Genomic DNA, 19,909 nt, shown 5'->3' with positions numbered 1-19,909 from the left:
GAGAACTTGAGAATTTCCTATGAATTACGAAAATTTAGTTCCTGTATTACAAAGACTAGATTTTTAACGTGAGACTTTATTTTATTCTATTTTTTTAAGATTTATTTATTTAGAGAGAGTAATGTGTGATCACAGACAGAGCAATGTGTGTGATCCTGAGCATGTATGTGGTGGTGGGGGGGGGGCGTGGGCAGAGGGAGAACATCTCAAGCATACTCCCTGCTTAGCCGGAAGCCTGACACAGGCTAGATTCCACAACCCAGGAGATCACCTGCACTGAGACCAAGAGTCAGAGACTTAACCGACTGAGTCATCCAGGCATCCCTAACATAGATTTTAGATTTATATTTCAAATATTATTTTAAAATTTGTGGATATTACCAATTGGAGACCAAACTTATATGCCATCCGGGCCCAAATCAATAACTTGAATTATATTTTGTTTTTTTTTCTTTTTTAAAGATTTTATTTATTTATTTATTCATGAGAGACAGAAAGAGAGAGAGAGAGAGGCAGAGACACAGGCAGAGGGAGAAGCAGGCTCCATGCAGGGACTTGATCCCGGGTCTCCAGGATCACCCCTGTGCCGAAGGCGGTGCCAAACCGCTAAGCCACCCAGGGATCCCTGAATTATACTTTGAACTATCCATTTATCCACTTATTCATTCATGCAACAAATACTTATTGAATGCCTACCATGTGTCAGGTGTTTTAAAAGGCGTTCAATTATGTACTGGATGACAAGTTAAGAAAGTCACAAAAGACAAATGTGGTTTCATCTCTCCTGGAGCAAACAATTGAATGTTGAGAACACAATTTCCAATACAGTGTGATAATGGACAGTGAGAGAATTACTGAGGACACAGTAGCACTCAGCTCTCCCCTGAGTACTACTGTGGTAGGAGGCAGCTGGTACTAGTAGCAAAGCCTTCCCAGAGGAAAGTACATACAAACTGCAGCTGAAGGACGTCAGCCACACACGGCCGGGGAGAGAGGTACTCTTTCTATTCTTTTCCTTTAGGAAGAGGACATTTATAAAGGAATCGAAGGAGAGAACATTTGGTTTGAGAAACTGAAGCGTATTTAGAAGAGTGTGGTAAGAAATGAAATGCGGCCAACTCCTGCAAAAACTTCCAGGCTATATTAGGAAATCTTCACTTTATTCTGAGGCTGATTAGGGAGCAATTGAAGGGTTTTAGAAAGAGAGTAAGAGAATCATATTTGCATTATGAAAATGGATTTTTAGAGAGTGAGACCAGAAACAGGAAAGCTGGTTAGGGGGTTTCTGCAAAACCCAGGTGAGGGGGTAGCCTAGATCAAGGAGGTGCAGTGGGTATGGCGAAAAGGGAAATATACTGTGTGTGTGTGTGTGTGTGTGTGTATTCACATAGACCTTTCCTTGAAAAAGCTCCTAAAAAACATTAAAAGGAGAAACACACATAATTATCCTTAATGCAATAGCTAACTAAAGAGCTAAAAAAGAAAGAAAGAAAGAAAGAAAGAAAGAAAGAAAGAAAGAAAGAAAGAAAGAAAGAAAGAGAAAGAAAGAAAAAGAAAGAAAGCAAGCAAGCTCAATAAACCTCCAGATCAGTAGAGATCCTGATAGACTGTTAGGGGAAAGTAAAGAGGAAAGCCACTATTTTCACTGAGAAGATTTTATTGGATATTTCAGGTGACTTAGAACAGGCTCAGGTGGCAAATCTGGTTCCATATGGGGTAATGTTTGCTGCTATTATAATAGTTTTTCTGATTTTCAGAAATGTAGTGAATTACCACAGTTTTGAAACTCAGGGATTCAGCCTAAAAATCAATAATAGAATTCATATCTTTCAAATAAAATGACCTCATTATGGAATTAAGCTGTCTTACTTTTCCTTGCCACAGAAGACATTAACAAATTTGTACATACTTAAAAGTACTCCACAATAAATGCATTTCAAGAAGATTGTTTTTAAAAAGCACTGACTATAACCGCACTTCATTTGCAAATGATAAATAGACTCTGCAGTGTCTATGCTTTCCTTCTATAAGCAAGCTCTCTTATGAGAATGTAATCAAATTGCTCCATTGCTTAGCAACCACAGGTAAAGAGCTAATAAGTCAGGAGTCATGATTCTATGGGAACAATCTGCAGGTCAATAGCATGATTTCGGGGAGGTATGGAATCCTGCTGTGGCACTTTCAAACCAATACTGACACAGAGCATTAGAACAGATGAGAGTTAAAATGCAAATACTCTCATAATCGATTGAATTGACCTATATATATTGCAATCTGGTACAATTGGCGGCATCAATCTGCCAGAAGCATCTATAAATCAACGTCACAGTAAAACTAGCACATGGATATGGCTTCCTAGGGAATTTTTGTTTTATCAATTTTAGGTAAGCCACAGGAAGATGTATTTAAATTAGCAATAAGGCAAGGGCTCTGATGTTCATCTAACCAAGAGGAAATCTCCTAAGGAAGAGGAACAGGCACAGGAGAAACAGTTTTTGAAAATATTACCTGTAACCATTGTGACTGGTCATTATGGCCAGAGGTCCAGGCATTCACTTTGCCCTGTTTGTCCAGCCGAGCCTTCCTTGGTTCCCAGGTGAACATGTCCATGTTGAGAGTCCTGAAGATGCTTGAGGCAGTGATCTGATAGTCTTGTATATGTCCTGATTTCATCCCCAGAGGCTCTGAACAGCCTGAAAGAAAATGAGAAAGGCTCCATGAGAAAAATAATTTATTACCCTGGAAGTTTTCTATGTTCATTTTGGATGGGCAAAAGAAGTTTAAGCATAATGCTATTCATTTCCCCAAAGAAAAAGCATCTAAATTCAAAAAAGGCTATAATCAGAAATAAATCTGGAATAAAATCGAAAAACAAGATAGCCAATTCAGGCTATTTTGTCTGAATATATTTTGGAAAAATTGAAAACAAGGCAGACAATTCAAACTACTTTTCTGTGATAGATGATTTTGCAAAATGAAAACAAGGCTGAAAGGCTCTCTCCTGTCTCATTACTGATAGCCTCATGACTATTCCCTGGTTTTCAACAGTTTCATTGTGTCTTTAAAAAAGAACATTTTCTCACAAAGTATATTTGGTTTTATCTTATTTGTTTCCATAATACTGCAAATGAAAATTCCCTCAGTACAAAGTCATTTTCACAAGCTGCTCCAGTATATTTCAAATTGGACAGTATTTTGTTTTCTGAGAAATGTCTGTTCATCTTTATCACTGATTCTTATAGACCAACAATGTTCTCCTGGATATTGAGGAAGCTTATATCTACTTGATGTGTACCATGTGCCAGACACTGTGCAAGTATAGAATTTAAAGTAATAGATAATATAATAGAAGAAAATAAGGTGATTCTAACAAAAATCATTACTGCACAAGCTTTCTTATAAAAACTTACATTTAGATCGTACTCAATAACCTCTAGTATTGGGTACTTTTTTTTAAATTTTTATTTATTTATGATAGTCACAGAGAGAGAGAGAGAGAGAGAGAGGCGCAGAGACACAGGCAGAGGGAGAAGCAGGCTCCATGCACCGGGAGCCTGACATGGGATTCGATCCCGGGTCTCCAGGATCGCGCCCTGGGCCAAAGGCAGGCGCCAAACTGCTGCGCCACCCAGGGATCCTGTATTGGGTACTTTTGAAAGACTTTTCAATTCTGGTATATATTTTGTCATATTTGACCTGATATGAAATTTTGCTTTGTCTGTCAATGGGAAATTGTGTGGATATATTGTGTGGATGTGTCCACAAGTGCCGGTGCATGCATGCATGCCTATGAGTGCGTGCACACACACACACACACACACACACACAATTTCTCAAGGAAACTTACAATTTCCCAATCTTGAGTTGCAACTGTGACAAAATTCCATTCATAAGGCTCATACCATTATTCTATCATCGTGTTAGTCAATGGTTGAGTCTTCCATATGTACAATTGCTACATTTTGACCAAGGAACACACAAGATGAGTTTGATCATCAAGAAAACCAATATGAAAAAAGGGGACTCTCCAATCAAGGCTGTCTCCTTGTACTCTACTGGTTTCTCACTTACTCTCTGTGTGGCCTTTTACCCATGATTTAACTACTTCATGCCTCAGTTTTCTCATCTATAAAATGGTGGCAATAGAAAGAAACTAACTCAAAAAATGTTCTAAGAAATTAATTAAAAGAAGTATTTAGAAACAGTCTGGCATATAGCTAACATTCAATAAATGTTAGCTATGCTTATTATTTCCATAAACCTCATTCTGACAGATAACAATGCTAAGTCCCCAGATCAGCATATCAGTGAGCACTAAATAATGTAGTAGGTTTGGCTGCATTTTCTGAAGCTAGGCTGTTTTAAGCCAAGGCTTAAGAGAGGAGGCTCAGAACTCTTCATTGATAAATAATTCTTAACTACTATTAATTGCTTTCTGTTCTAGTAAATCTAAGTCACTGCCTTCTTGAGGCTTCTCCATGCTTGCCTCCACCTCCACCTTCTGGAGGAGAAAAATTGCATGACAAATCTCAAAGATTCTAGGAAGTTCCAAAGTCTTAATGACATACCATTTATCTCCTGGCAGTTCTAAGGTAACATGATATTGCCTGCATTATAGATTTCTGACTTTTCTATTATGACCATCAACCCACTCACACCCACCTTGCCCTGATATTGGAGTCTTTGTAGAACTGATTGGCTTGCAGAAAGACACAAGGGGAAAGGGAAATTGTTTTTCTCCTTTTGTAATATAATATTTGAAATCTTGGTTAGAAAAGGAATGTTGATCATTTCTGCTTAGTCATAGAATTCATTTCATACCCACTCTGTTGTCTAGTATCTAGCCCAGAGCAAGTGCTGAAGAATTTGTTCAAAGAATGGATGAATTAATGACTATACCTCCTCTAATTACAGTCATGATTCATTTCATTCTAGCCATCTTAAATCACACCTCTTTTAGAGAATTTAAGGAATTTTCTTTTTTAAGTGTCTGGGAAAAGATTAACTGTTGATCTTCTAGAAAGGCTGAGAGATCTTGTAACAGCTTATTGAATACAGTAAGGCAGCTTGTGCTTTACAGTGTTGCAGTGGATGGTGGGAAATAATTTGGCACATTATATTACTGTTTATTTCCAAGTGTTATAGCTAGCCTCTCTGCCAATTTGCCTCACATCACAAAAGTTCCTTCTCATCCACATGATTTCATATGTGTAGATTAATTAACACTTTTACCAGAATGGACAGCACCTAAACAAAATGAAATATTAACAAAAAAAGATTATTTCTATAGCCCTAGTTTTTAAAAGCATCCAGTGAGAGATTTTATCCTCTGCATGCAAGTTTGAAATCAATTTGTGGAATTGGGAGATGGGGTATGGCTTCTTTTTAAGAACATAAAATCTGTAAAGTGTCAGGTGTAACTTCCTGTAAAACCTGAAAGTAAAATATAGTCATACCTTGGGAATGTAACTGTGCCATGTAAGATAGACTGACCCTCATGAATCAAGAGACTGGAAAATTGGGGAAGGTGATGTTAAACAACTAAAAACCATGGGGCTTGGCTTCTTCTTGATTGCTTTATGATGAATGACTTAGGGATGACACTGGCCTGTGATGATAGAGTGACAAGTAATATAAACACTGCTCAGCAATGATTCTGTTGAGATTTCTGGCCATGAACAAGCTGGTCCGAATTACCAAAATAAAGGAAACATCATTGTTAGGATAATTAATGGTACTAAAACCATATGTTGGTTACTTTATAAAAGACACCCATATATAGAATGAAAATGTAATCCTTAAAATAGATTCACTCATCTGGCCAAATGTCTCTAATTCCCTTAAATATAATGAGCTCACTTAAAGTTTGGCTGTTTTTAATAGTAACTTTTATTTGCTTAAAAATCATTCTCTTTCTCGGCATCACAAATAAACCTAAAAAGGGAAACAGAAATAAAGCATGCATTTTAATGCCTGTGCAACCTCTTGAAACGAATAAAAAGATCTCAGTTGTCCATTTGGAGAGATGTGTCCTCCTACTCTTAACCAAATGGCATTACCGTAAGCCTGAGAAAGTCTTTCATGCTGAAAAGGGGGGCACACATGAATTTTTGGCTTTCTCCAAAACAGCTGTTTGAACAAATAATCTCAGGCCATAGTGGTAAAGATAGTGTTTAAATGTTGATGCTAGAAAAGTACAGGCACCAAAAAAATAGCACAGTGAAATGCCTAGGCAAGGTTTTTGTTTAGTTCAGAATCTAGCTATATTGAAATGGGACCACTGTGAGATCCAAACATTAAGTCTTCATCTTTATATCTAGTACCAATGCTCCTGGAAGACAAGAATTATTTAACTCCGAATCCTTTGATAGATTTATCTTTGAGCTGGATAATCACTGTTTGTACAATAAGCAGGTTGCTAGATAAGAATGATCTCAGAATGAATTTATAGTAGCTATCATGGTTTTGAAGTATTACTTCCCGGGGAGGAATGATAAATTTACATGTTTCATAAAACCTAAACAAAACAAAACCAAGTTCTTCTGGTGGATAGACAAAGATAAAGCTTACTTTCCTAAGCCATAGAACCCAAACATAACTGCAATTTATGAGGTCAGACAGATTCCAGTTTTTACTGAACTTTTGTCACAAAATATAAATCATAGTTACTCCTAAAAACAAGACACATTTAAACTTGACAAAAGTTTCCAGTGAGTATTTGTTGTACTTTCTTTGAAATACACTGCTCCCTCTACATTAACTCTATGCTGTAGCATGTTTTAAAACTTGTTTATTCTACACACACACACACTCTCTCTCTCTCTCTCTCTCTCTCTCTCAGTGAATCATACCCTAGACCTTTTGTAGCAGAAATTAAAGTCTATGAGCGTTGGGAGATAGCAAATTAGTAGTAGACTACATACAAATATATTTTTTTCTTTAAAGAGTATACAGAAATAAATAATATGAGACTCACCCGATAGCTCACAACCAAGAAGCTCCATTCTCAAAGTGCAGTGTCTCCGACAAACTTGAGGATAGAGTCTTACGTACTGAGCTTTTATCGGGGGTGTGAAAGAGTTAGCATAGGGTGTGTTGTTATCAACATTTCCACGAAAAACCTGGGTAAAGAGATAGTAGAGAGTTTAAAATTATTACTTCTAACGGCTTCTTAACCTAGTTTCCTATATTGATCTTATATCCTACCCAACGTAATGCTTCAAAAATTGGATTAAGTAATTTGGGGATCAGGAGCATTTAGGAAGCACCTCCCCCTCAGTAGTGAATATGAAACCTATGGATAAAATCCTAATGGAAGCTATAAATCACTGTCGTCTGTGGCATAATCTATAGGCTACCATGATGGTCCCGTTGATTTTAAGATCAGTTCTTCAGAGCCAGGGGGGTGCTTCTTTATTTTTTTGAGACGTGAGTACCTTAAACCTCTCAACTTAATCTGGGTCTATCTGTTCAGGCTGCTACTTAGTATTTATAGGTGGGTTTTGTTTGTTTGTTTTTCTGTAGGAAACAGTCTTTACTAATACTTTCTAATCACTCAGTCTCTCTAACACTATGATCAGATTTAGGATGCTTCAGGGTCTGATTCCTCAAGATTACTTTCTTAGCAGTCAGTCCCAGATCACTGGGTGAGATAATCAAAGTCTTTCTATATATATATATATACAAAAACTATCTATACTATCTATCTATCTATCTATCTATCTATCTATCTATCTATCGATCGATCGATCGAAAAAACAGTGCTTTTCTCTAAAAATTAAATGCTAAAATTGCTATTTTTAATTCTTTAAAATTTCATTCTTGTTTTACTTTTCATAACCTGGTAACCAGAAAGCTTTATTTGATTTCACTTAAGAAATCATTAAAAAAAAATCTTTCACAAAATTTATGAGAGTCTGGTTATAACCACTTGGTTTAAATGGGATGAGCTGCAGTCTTGATATTTTTAAAATTAAAACTTTAGAGGAAAATTTGATAAAAAATTGTGACTATTATATGAAAAGGCAAAGTAGACACTGAATATTATATTCATTTTCTCTAAAATATTGTATTCTGCTAAATAACAAAATTGTTTTTTAATATGAAGTGTAAAAACATACATCTTTTCTATCACTTCGTAGTTTTGTCAAAAATTTTTTTTTCTTCAAAAATAGTAATTTTGATCTGTACTTATATGATTAAGGAGAGTGCTAATATGTCAAAGCAATAAAATGAAATTGAAAGCTAACTATTTTTAAGATAAAAATTGTCATACACAGGGCTATGCTAACATTGTGATAAAGTGTTTATACAGCCAACAATTAAAATCTGAGAAAATCTTAAATGGTAGCCACTGTACATTTATAACTTGGAAAAACTCCTTACACCCTACACCATACTAGTTCAATTTTTAAAAAAATCACAGATTTTTTTGCAACAACATAAAGCTTCTGTTGAAGAATCTGTAAATATTTGGCAATCAATGATTATTAATGGGATTTTATTTTTTAAGTTAAATATGTTAAGTCAGTCTTACCATATCTTCATTGGTGCCTTTTACTTTGTACATCACCCAAGTTTTTCCATCATTACTATAGGCGATTTTGTAGGATTTTATATACTCTGGACTTCCAATTCTCTTAGCTCCTTGAGTAATCACACCAGTAACTCTCATTTTTCTTTGTAAATTTATCTGAGGAAACAAGGCATAAGCAATGGTAATCTTATTGCTTTCAAGATAACATTATTGACTTTCAGAATAAAACATTTTTATTTATTAGTATAGATTTAAAATAATACAAAAATATATCAATTTTCCTGTATTTTTTTCAGATGATTATTAAGTGTATGTCAAGTTCAGCTTCAAAATCTTTCTCTAATGGAATATATTTTTTAAGTAAGCAATATTTATGAGCAAAGTTTGAAAAGGCAATGTGCTGCCAAAATATTAGTATGAAGAACATTTGGTTGGTTACAATATGGAGATATGACTTAGTAAACTAAAAAAAATGGCAATATTATCTTGTCAAAATTGCCTAGACTCTGAAACAGTAATGTCAACATTATTTTAATGTGTCTCAAGTTCTTTTGGCTTCAACAAATTTCCATTTAAACGAAAACATGAAAATCATTCTGAGATCATTGAATACTAGAATAAAAAAAAAAAAGTAAAGGTAATAGTAATGACAAAAACAAACAAAAAACCCAAACAGAAGTATCTTCAGTTTCTAGACCTTTATACTGTAGTCTCCACTAGGGGTTATGGACGTTTTTCAACACATAGTTGCTTTTCTCTTCATTTCACCATATGGAGACTTTCTAACTGGTATTTTCTCTCCATATATTCTCGCTTTGTAATAGTTCACTGTAAGAGTAACAGTTATCTAATAAAATTCTTAATATTCTTTTCATAGTTAAATAGGGAGCTCCTTTGATATTCTATATATAAATAGATACTGCAAGGTAAGAAAAATACTTTTTTCAGATATGGCAAACATTAAAAATTGTTCTATTTGCATGGTGCCTGGGTGGCTCAGTCACTTGAGCATCGGACTCTTGATCTTGGCTTGGGATCATGATCTTATGGGTTGTGGGATGGAGCCCTCCATGGGGCTTTGTGCTCAGGAGATCTGCTTCTCTCCCTCTCTCTGACCCTCTTCCCACTTGCGTTCACTCTTTCTTTCAAATAAATAAGTAAATCTTTAAAAAATTATTCCATTCCCTCTAGAATGCCTTTATGATGTTTATAAAATCTTAAACTAAGTACAAAGGTACTGTCTCAAATGTTCTTGACAAATTGCTATACAGCTCCCTTCTCACCAATTACAAATCAGAATAATCTTAATGTCTTATACAATAACATTAAGTTAATAATTCAGATATCACTTCCCAAAGAAAATGAGAAAATCTTCAGATTCATGCAAGTGACTAGGGTTTTTCACTTTGTGATGAGACTAAGAGTTAACATTTGTAGAGCATGTGCATGAGGAAAACAGCTCCTCTATAAATCACTATAAATATAGCATATATAAACTGTATGCTAAATATATATTCATGTTACATATTCAAAAAGTTAAAAATCAGAACTAAGAAAGCAATCCTTAAAACCTTCCCACCCCCATACAATCACTGTGACTTATTGAAGGCCTACAATTTTTATTTCCCTGGATTTATAGATTTTGAGTTTTTTTTTTTTTTTTTTTTTTTTTTTTTTTTTATTTTTTTTTTAGATTTTGAGTTTTAAGTGTGTTAGGGGCAATCCTGAATCCTTCATGTAGCAGATGTTCTTTTAGGCTTTTGAATATTTGCCAACATGGCAAGGTCTACCTTCCTCTTCATTCTGAGTTTCCCAGTCTCATATCATGAAAATCCTTCTCAATCAGTGTTCACAAGACAATTCTCTTGTAAGAAGGCAGTCTTGACTCATGTATAAAGAAAAGCTGGAATTTTGAAGAGTTAAAGAACTAGGGTGGGATAGTCCCCAGCTTCTAACTGGTGAGAAGAACTTCTTCATTCTTGTAATATGGAACTTACAAGTAACATTTTTGTTAAATTCTGGGTCTTTGACCCCCTTTCTTTTGCAACAATGCTGAGTAAGCTGACTCAGCTGCTCAGTTTTACTTTTCTCATTTCAATATTCTGACATCAACATTTTTGACATGAATAGATTTTATGTCCCACTCTCTTGTTTGGAGGCTCAAATAAGAATATTCTCTATGAAGGTAAATTTTACCTATTACTCTTAACATTTATCTCACCTAGTTCTCTGAAGATTGATTTGGGAATTTTAACTATGAGTTTAGAATAGGTAACCTCCAAAAGATACTTTATTTCAATATGTTAGGTTATTTTTCCTGTGTGCTAATTTGCACATTGCTATGGAAGAGCAACATTGTTCCAAATCTTACATATGATCTTCTTCTTTTTTAAATCTGAGATTCTTCATAGTCTTAAACATTTTAATACATACAACACAAATACTGGGCACTTTGAATCATGTTTTCCTCCCATTTTGGAAGCCAAATTCCACCCTTGATATTGCTGAACATTCCTTTTCAATTATCTTTTATCTTGTTTCAATTATCTTGTTTATACCTCTTATAGACAGCCAAATTATCTCTGCTAGAGTTTTGGCTGATGAGCTGTAGACTCATTTTCTAAAGCTTAAATTGTGGAAGTATAACAATCAGAAAATAAAAATTTGAGTACATGTTTCTTTCTAAATCATTTGAAATGATATTTTAAAAGATTCCTATTTACTCTAATATTTATAAGCTCTGAGTGTATATCTCAGGGAGCTGGAATTCCAGATAATAAAGCAGCACTCAACTTGGGTTGTATCTAATTTTAGTCAGTATTTGTAATTAAATATCAAGGCTGTTTTCATTAAATATAAATTTTATAGAACACAGGTTCTGGAATTACTAACACTTACTAGGTTTTAGACTTTTGAGTTCTCCTATACCCAGTACTCTTAAGCTCAGGTAATAAGATATTCTGTGTAAGATAGCTAAGATTTCACTATCATGGTAACACTCCAATTTAATATCAGGGATCTATATTGCTGTGGGAAATCAACTGAGTCTTGGAAGAAGGCAATGGCACGATTTTAGAAACATCTCCACCACCCAACTTGCTGCAAGTAATCCTCTTTCATACCATTCCAACCTTATGTTACAATCTCTGTAAAATGACATTGGATAAAAGATGAACTGCCTTTAATCTGTTCATTCTGCCTGTATGAACCACTCCAAACACTATGTTAAAGGTCTACCAGGGATTACATCAGAAATTCCAAAATTACTCCCTGAACTTGTTAGCTAATCAAATACACAATGAATTGTTTTCATTTATTTACCTGATTTCAGAGAAATTATTATTCTACTGGGAAGTAGGTAGATTGCATGCCCTTAGGAAAAAAAAAGTGAAAAATTAAAAGAAAGAAGTGCATTCTAAGGTATTTTGAATGAATGGTGCCCATGGTATGAATATAAATATTAAGAATTATAATCTGGATCCAGAATGCCTAGAAACCATTGAAAGGCCAGGGAGAAGGCAAAAAAGAACTGACAGCTTCAGCCCTGGCTTTTGTCATTTCCCACCAGTATAATCTTGGACAACTTGTCTAAGTTTTCTGAAATTTAATTTCCTCCCTTGTAAAAGGAGTTTTAATAGAATTATTACATGTGAAGATTATATGATGTAATGCATGTAAAAACTTAATAACACCTGCCACCAATCTCTTGGAACATTTACTTCTGGGATTGATTTTTAGTTTTTGTTGTTGTTCAAATGAAAAGAAGCATTTTTTTCCATCTTAACTATTTGATGTTAGGGAATTTGGACTTGGAGAGGTATACTGTATTTATTAGAGCTGATAATCCTAACAACCATATGAAAATACCTTTGGAAACAAATTCCAAAGCTATGCACTGTTAAGACATTTAGGGCTACTAGGTTTAAGTGTGTGTGTGTGTGTGTGCGTATGGGTGTGTGCGTGCACGCGAGCATGTGTGAATCCAGCCATAGCTTCAATGTGGGGAAAAAAGGAAAATTCATATATTCCTGATAAGACAGCAATAAGCATAGAATACTAGCCCTCTCTCTTGAATCCAGCACGTGAGATATTCCAGGTTTGAAAGTTGAAGAGTAGGCACAAAGATTTATCAAACTCTAACATAAAAATTCATGAGAAATCCTTGGTGTGATAGGAGTTTTTGAGACCCCAGTGCATGTCTGTATGTTTGGGATGTGGGGAGAACTCCAAGGGCGAGTGATGGGAGACAGGCTTGGGAAGAGCTTTCTAAATTTGCTCTTTCTCATTCTATTTTGCAGTCTGGCTCCTTCCTGATTTACCCAGTTCCAGTCTACTGCCAGGGGGAGGCAGTGGTGAAATGTGGGCCAGGCTGGAATGGGGCATCTATAGTCACTAATAGGTCTGTGTGCTTCCTTCTCTGCACTCCACATACCTGTCTCTGCACTAAGGTGGTAAAACAGAATGATGGAGATCCTGAGAAAAGCAGTGTCTAGGGCAAATGAAGCAGAGGGAAGAGAAATTCAGGGTAAGTACAGAATATTACTCTGTCATGAGGCCCCTCTTTGCACCAATGCAACCCACCTGGAATAGCTGAAATTAGAGGCATGGTTTCACTTTGTCCTCCAGGTACATCACTAGCCAAGATAGCCATACAAACTCTGAGAATTGCCAAGCATTGTAATCAAAAGAAGAAAACAAAAACAGAACTAGTACTAGAAAAAACTAATCCAATAGAACTGAAAGGTTAAGATTTAAAAAAAAAAAATTCTCTAAAAAGATAAAGACATTTTTGAAACATAAGACTGAAACAAAACAGAACTAATTGGTAATACTGGGATAAAAAATATAATCAAAGTTTAAAATTAAGCTACATAAGGTTTTCAATGGGGTGATTTCAAGCAAGGAGACAAAAGCTGCAAAATAAACTAGTAGCCCAAGACAGGTTATGAAACTCCTTCCAGAAGGCAGTAGAATGGGATACAGAGATTGCCCATACTGGCAGATAATACAACAATTTAATCTGAGAATTCAAGGAAGCAAAAATAATAAAAACGAATTGAAAAGTTCTACAAATTTGCTTAATATGAGATCAATATTTAATCTTTATCAGAAATTAATTGAAAATGTAATATAAATAGTGTGATGCTGCCACATGTAAAAGCAGACAGATCAATAAAACAGAGTAGAAAATCAATAAATAGACCCCACTATGTAAGGGAACTTTATATATGAAATAAGCGATACTCAAATAAGTGGAGAAAAAATAGAATATTCAACAACTGGATTGGGATAATTTGGTAGACACCTTAAATAAATAAATCTAGATCAATATCTGTCCTTTTATCCCAGAGTAAATTCCAGGTAACTTAAACACTTAAATGAAAAACAAACAAACAAATAAACCACCAAAGGACCAGGGTTTCTTGGGTGGCTCAGTGGTTTAGCCTTCAGCTCAGGTGGTGATCCCAGGGTCCTTAGATGAGTCCCACATCAGGCTCACTGCAGGAAGCCTGCTTCTCCCCCTGCCTATGTCTCTGTCTCTCTCTGTGTGTCTCTCATGAATAAATGAAATATTAAAAAAACCTTTCTAATCATGGCACTAGTTTTAAAAATGTTTTTAAACTAACAATTTCCCTAAGACAAAAGGCAAAGTAAAATGAAATACAAATGACAACTGGGATTAGTGTTTTCAAATCATATCATAGCAAAGAGTTGACTAATCAAAGATATTAGAAGATCTTGCATATTAATAGGTAAAACAAAAACTCAGTAAAAAAACATGGGCAAGGGATTTTGTAGTGGACATCAAAAGATATACATATGGATCTTCAACATATAAAAAGATAGTCAATCTTACTCATAATAGAAATTAAATTAAATCTACCCCAAGATACTCATAATTTCCAAAATATTACACAATATTAGCTAAAGGGTAAAGAAAGAGGCAAGCTTATACATTCCTAGTGGGAGTATAAATGACAGTCTTTTATGAAGGACTTTTATGAATTTAGTGACATGAAATGAAATGACAAGCTCACATTTTCTTAAACTCAGTGATTTCATTCTAGGAATGTAGCCTACAAGTATAATCATACATAGGCAAATTGATGTACGTACAAAGTTGTTCCCTGTAGCACTATGTATCACAGAACACAATTTCAAACAATTTAAAATGTCTATCAATAGGGATCTAAGTCATTTCATTATGGAAAAGTCCAGAAAATGGAATACTATTCCATTGTAAAGCAAAAGAACAAGAATGGGGGAAGGTGGGAGGAGAAGAGCAAGAGAGTGAGGGAGAGGAAGAGAGAAAAAGAGAGCTCCTAGTATATGATTTAAGAAATTACTGCTTGTCAAGTTTTGGTGTGGTATCAAAGAAGAATATCTACAATTATCTGGAAATTATATAGAAAAAGCAGTAAGATGTTGGCAATAGAACAATGTGTACTGCATACTTCTGTTTATATTACTGTAAATGGCAAATAATACATATACATATTTTCTTGTACAGGGTTATAATGTCTTTGAAAGCAAAAACAAAAAACTGGTTAACAATGGTATCTTCAAAAGGAGGTAAACAGCTGGGGTAGAGAAGAGGGAAGAATAATTTTGACAATACTGTACATACTCCTTTAAAACTTGGAAGTATGTGATGTCTTATGTATTCAAAATATAATTTCTATTCAAAATATAAATACAATGAAATAAATATAATGAAAGTAAGAATAAAAGATTGATAATAAATGTTATTTATAATAGTGAAAGTAATTATAAAATACCTATGGAAAATATTTTTTAACCAAGAGACATAATGGAAGACTACATTTTAACGGACAAGACAACATAATAAATTTATTTTCTCACTTTTATTTGTAAATCTGCAGTTTTTATCAAAATCCTGGACAGTATTCTGTGTTATGATAAATTTAATCTAAAAATCTATAATTCTATTTTAAATTATACATAGAAAACCAAATTTTCATTATAAATACATAGAGGAATCTTGGAAAAGGTATGAAAAATGGGCGAAATTGGCCATATATTAAGACATCACAAGATCATTTTATATATTTATGTTTTTTTACAAGATCATTTTAATTAAAAATAATGTGGTGCTAACCTAGAGACAGAAAAATACCTAATTGGAATTAGAAAAGGGGTCCAGGAAGAGACTGGAGTGTATATTCACACTTTAGGAAGCTTTACAAGTCAGGGGAGAAAGGCCAGATTTACTAAATAATGGTGGGAAAATTGATATTCTATATAGAGAAAAACGAGGTTGGATTGTAATGTATTAAGGGCCAAATGTGAAAAGTACACTATTCATCTAATAGAAGAAAGTGTAGTAACATATTTTAGTGACCTCAGAGTTGAAGACGCTATTCTCAAGAAGACCAGAAAAACATGAAATGTGAAGGGAAAAATGAAATTGGTTCCCCCCTGCACCATATTAAAGGTTTCTATTCACCCAAGTATATTACACGTAAAGTTAATAGAAAGGTGACAGCTGGAAAGGAGAGATTTGTAATGTCTAAAATGGACAGGGGCTTTTTTAGTATGATAGTGTGCAAACTTTTAGGTCTTAGGACTCCTTTACTCTTAAAAATTACTGAAGGACCCAAGGAGCAAATGCACTCACACACGGCATTGTGAGAGATATATATGTGTGTAATATATATGTATATACACATTATATATAGTAATATATGAAGTATATATAATATACTTCATATATTAAAATTAAAACTGACAAATTAAAAACACATTTGTTAATTAATTTAAAAATAATAATAAACCCTAAACCCAATACATTTTAACAAAAACGACATATTTTTATAAAAAAAAATAACTATGTTGTCCCAAACTAAAAATGTTGAAAGGTTATTTTACATTTTTACAAATCTCTGGAGTATCTAGCTTAAGAGAAGATACTCATATCTTCTTGCATTTGCTTCTGCATTCAATCTATTACAAAATATTTTTTGGCTGAGGTAAATGAAGAAAGCACAGCTTCATAGAGATATGTAGAAAAGAAAGGGCTATTTTAATAATCTTTCCAGTTAACATGTATAGGCTTCCTTGCTAGCACATCCAAATTTGACAGTAGTTTTAAATTTTAGTTGCCATGTGGAATATGAATTCTATCAATGGACTTTTTATATTTGTTAAGTTAAAATTCATTGGTTTATCTTGCACTTTAAATAGATTTCCTACCTATGCATGGTTACCTTTAGGAAATGACCATTTGGAAAATATGGTCTCACTGACCTATGAAGAATTTCTAAATATCAACACATTTAAGTATATAATATCAAAAAGTTACATTCATTAATATCACCACCAATTTTATCAGAAAAGTCTTTTTTTTTTTAAGATTTTTATTTATTTATTCATGATAGTCACACAGAGAGAGACAGAGAGGCAGAGACACAGGCAGAGGGAGAAGCAGGCTCCATGCAGGGAGCCCGACGTGGGATTCGATCCCGGGTCTCCAGGATCGTGCCCTGGGCCAAAGGCAGGCGCCAAACAGCTGCGCCACCCAGGGATCCCTAGAAAAGTCTTTAAGTATTAGAAGCTATCAAGCTCACATCAGTACCTACATGTTTTCCAAAATTCTAATTTTCACTTGAAATTTCAAATTTTGTCACTAGCAACAAATGCTGTCAGCTATGTTCCTTAATGTGGCAGGACTACTTTGCTCATTTTCAAGGCAATATCTGCCAAGTATCCAGATATGAATAGTCATGGTTTGTAAAATTTGTTCCTTAAAGTAAACATGATATTTAAAAAGGAGGGGGTAGGAGTGACTGAGTAGCTCAGTTGGTTAAACGTTCGACTCTTGATTTCAGCTCAGGTCATGATCTCAGGGTCATAGGATTGAACCCTGTGTCGGGCTCTGTGCTGGGCATGGTGTCTGCTTAAGATTCTCTCCCTCTGCCCCTCTGGCCCTCACTCTGTCTCTCAAATAAATAAACAAATGTATAAAGAAAATAAAAATAAACTATAAAAAAAGGGAGGGAGTAGTTCAGCTTGCAACTCACACAGTCTCCCAAGTGCTTTTCCTTGAGATAATCATCACACTTCCAAACTCATTAGAAGTGCTTCCTGTATAATTTCCATTGGATTGTGCATAATATTAAAGACATAGCAAGGACTGGCATTTAATAAAATTAATGATCATTAATGCTTCATCAAGGACATTCTTAAATGAGCTGAATTTCTTTAAACTTTTACCTCAACATGTGCATGATGGGAGATAGATAAAATGACTACTAGGACCGTTTGGTGCTAGTCTATTGATTTGTGCTAAGGAACCAGCAGTTCTAAGCACTGTTGTTTTGTGGCATCCGTGCAAATATTAATACAGTGGGAATGACAAAGAATGTTTTAGAGTTATTATGGAACTAGTGTGGACCTGTGAAGTTCCTGAATAAGTACTTTGGGATCCCCTCCTTTCACAAAGGTTATGTGAGCTGCATATGCAATTGAGAAGTACTGATCTAAACTATACAAAGTGTTTTTACAGAAACACAGACACACACACACACACACACGAGATGAAACTAATAGAACATGGAGTAAAGGATATTAAAAAGCAATTTAGAGAAAGGAAATAGCAAGAGCCAAACTCTCACTATTAATTTAGTAAGTGCAAATTAAGTAAAAGACAGTAATTGATAGCCAAGAGAGTGGCAAAACAAAAATGTAAGATAATATCAAGTACTGGTGAGGTATTCCTCTAATGATATATCAACTGGTATAGTTACTTCAACCTGTTAGTCGTTAGCAAAATGAAGCAACCTGCTTTGGGGTATTATTCCTGAAGAACTGTGGCCTATTACTGAAAAATTGTGGCCTAAGTGTTCAACGAGAAATGTACACACATCTTTACTATAGATTTTTTTATGTTAGCAAAGAAGGCAGTTTAAGTGAATATTCCTAGAGGTATAAGAGATTTAAAATATAAAATGCATGTGTGTGAACATGCATGGATGTGTGTGTATTCGTGCGCAAATACACACAGCCATACTTTCTAAGAGCCAGAAATGGTGAGCTGGATTTTACATAACTATCTGACAAACACAAGAATATGTGAAAAAGCATATTGAAATATACAAAATACCATTCACATAAGTTTAAAAACAAACATATAAAAATTAAAGAAAAAAAAAAGGGATCCCTGAGTGGTGCAGCGGTTTAGCGCCTGCCTTTGGCCCAGGGCACGATCCTGGAGACCCGGGATCGAATCCCACATCAGGCTCCCGGTGCATGGAGCCTGCTTCTCCCTCTGCCTGTGTCTCTGCCTCTCTCACTCTGTGTGACTATCATAAATAAATAAAAATTAAAAAAAATAAAAACAAACATATACAACATAACATCACGCACTTTGCAATAATTTGCTTGTCTAAATCAACATAGGAAGAATGAAATGACAGGTCACACATCAGCTTTACTGTGCTGGGTTTCTGTAAGGGATGAGGACTGAGGAAAAAAGGTGGGGAATGAGTAATAATACCAAGAAATGAAGAGATTCCTCATCAAATCAGTGCTGGCAAATGGTATCCTGAGTGGGGGAAGGGATCATTAGTCCCTTCCCTGTATTCCTCTCTTCTCAAAGACAATGACTTATGACCACCCTATGTAATAGTACAAAATATTTTCTGGACTCACTACCTAGTATAAAATATAGTGCATAAGCATTTTAAACATACTTATTATATAATGACATACTTAAAATTATTTGTGGTTGTCATTTAGGCGAAAGCTTGTATTAAATAAGCAACTGGCTTTAAAAGTAGCTTTATGAATAGCTAATTGTTTTCCTCCACTTCAAGCTTGTTACCAGAAGTTGTGATATACTTAAGTAATACCTTCAAGTGCGAGTCTGACTGGTAGCTGGTATCACTGCATAACAATAATCCAAACATAAAATGCAAACAAAGACAGTTTGCAAAAAGGAATTACTATATTGTTTTATTTAATTGAAAAAGAAGCATTCAGTTTTTTAAATGGTGTAATGCTTGGGAAGTGGAAGACGAAGAACTCCTTTTTGAGGAAACTTTAGGAAACACTTCCCAATTGAAGACTGTTAAAAGGTAAACTGAAGCATATTAACATTTTTTTAAAGAGTCTATTTGAGCAAAAATCAATTCAAATGGGGCAGCACCAATCCAGAAGTGGTGGGAGTGCCCTGCCAATAAGAGCTAGGGGAAAGAAAGCCTTTTATGGGGAAGAGGTTGAAGCAAAGCAAGGAAATTATTTGATAGGCTCTAGCTTAACCAGTTGCATTATTTGGGAAAGCCTAGTTAGCTGATGTGATTGGTTGTCCATAAGGTTTTGATTTTTTTACCCTTGAGGCATTATGGGCTTAGG

The 19,909-nt window shown here is 34.7% G+C and overlaps 1 protein-coding gene across 2 annotated transcripts in view; it reads right to left on the bottom strand.

The window, feature by feature from the left end:
* The window catches only part of EDIL3 (EGF like and discoidin domains 3), a 389,979-nt gene that overhangs the window by 90,949 nt on the left and 279,121 nt on the right, over positions 1-19,909 (bottom strand). For both annotated transcript variants that reach the window (XM_077866066.1, XM_077866069.1), the window contains 3 exons: positions 8,537-8,692; positions 6,977-7,121; positions 2,509-2,693 (listed from right to left, as the gene is read on the bottom strand). In XM_077866066.1, coding sequence (XP_077722192.1) covers positions 2,509-2,693; positions 6,977-7,121; positions 8,537-8,692 — 486 coding nt within the window. The remainder of the gene's footprint in view (positions 1-2,508; positions 2,694-6,976; positions 7,122-8,536; positions 8,693-19,909) is intronic.

The sequence above is a fragment of the Canis aureus genome, chromosome 2 (assembly GCF_053574225.1).
Source record: "Canis aureus isolate CA01 chromosome 2, VMU_Caureus_v.1.0, whole genome shotgun sequence".
In the NCBI taxonomy this organism is placed as follows: domain Eukaryota; kingdom Metazoa; phylum Chordata; class Mammalia; order Carnivora; family Canidae; genus Canis; species Canis aureus.
This window is presented reverse-complemented; position numbering and strand designations above follow the sequence as displayed.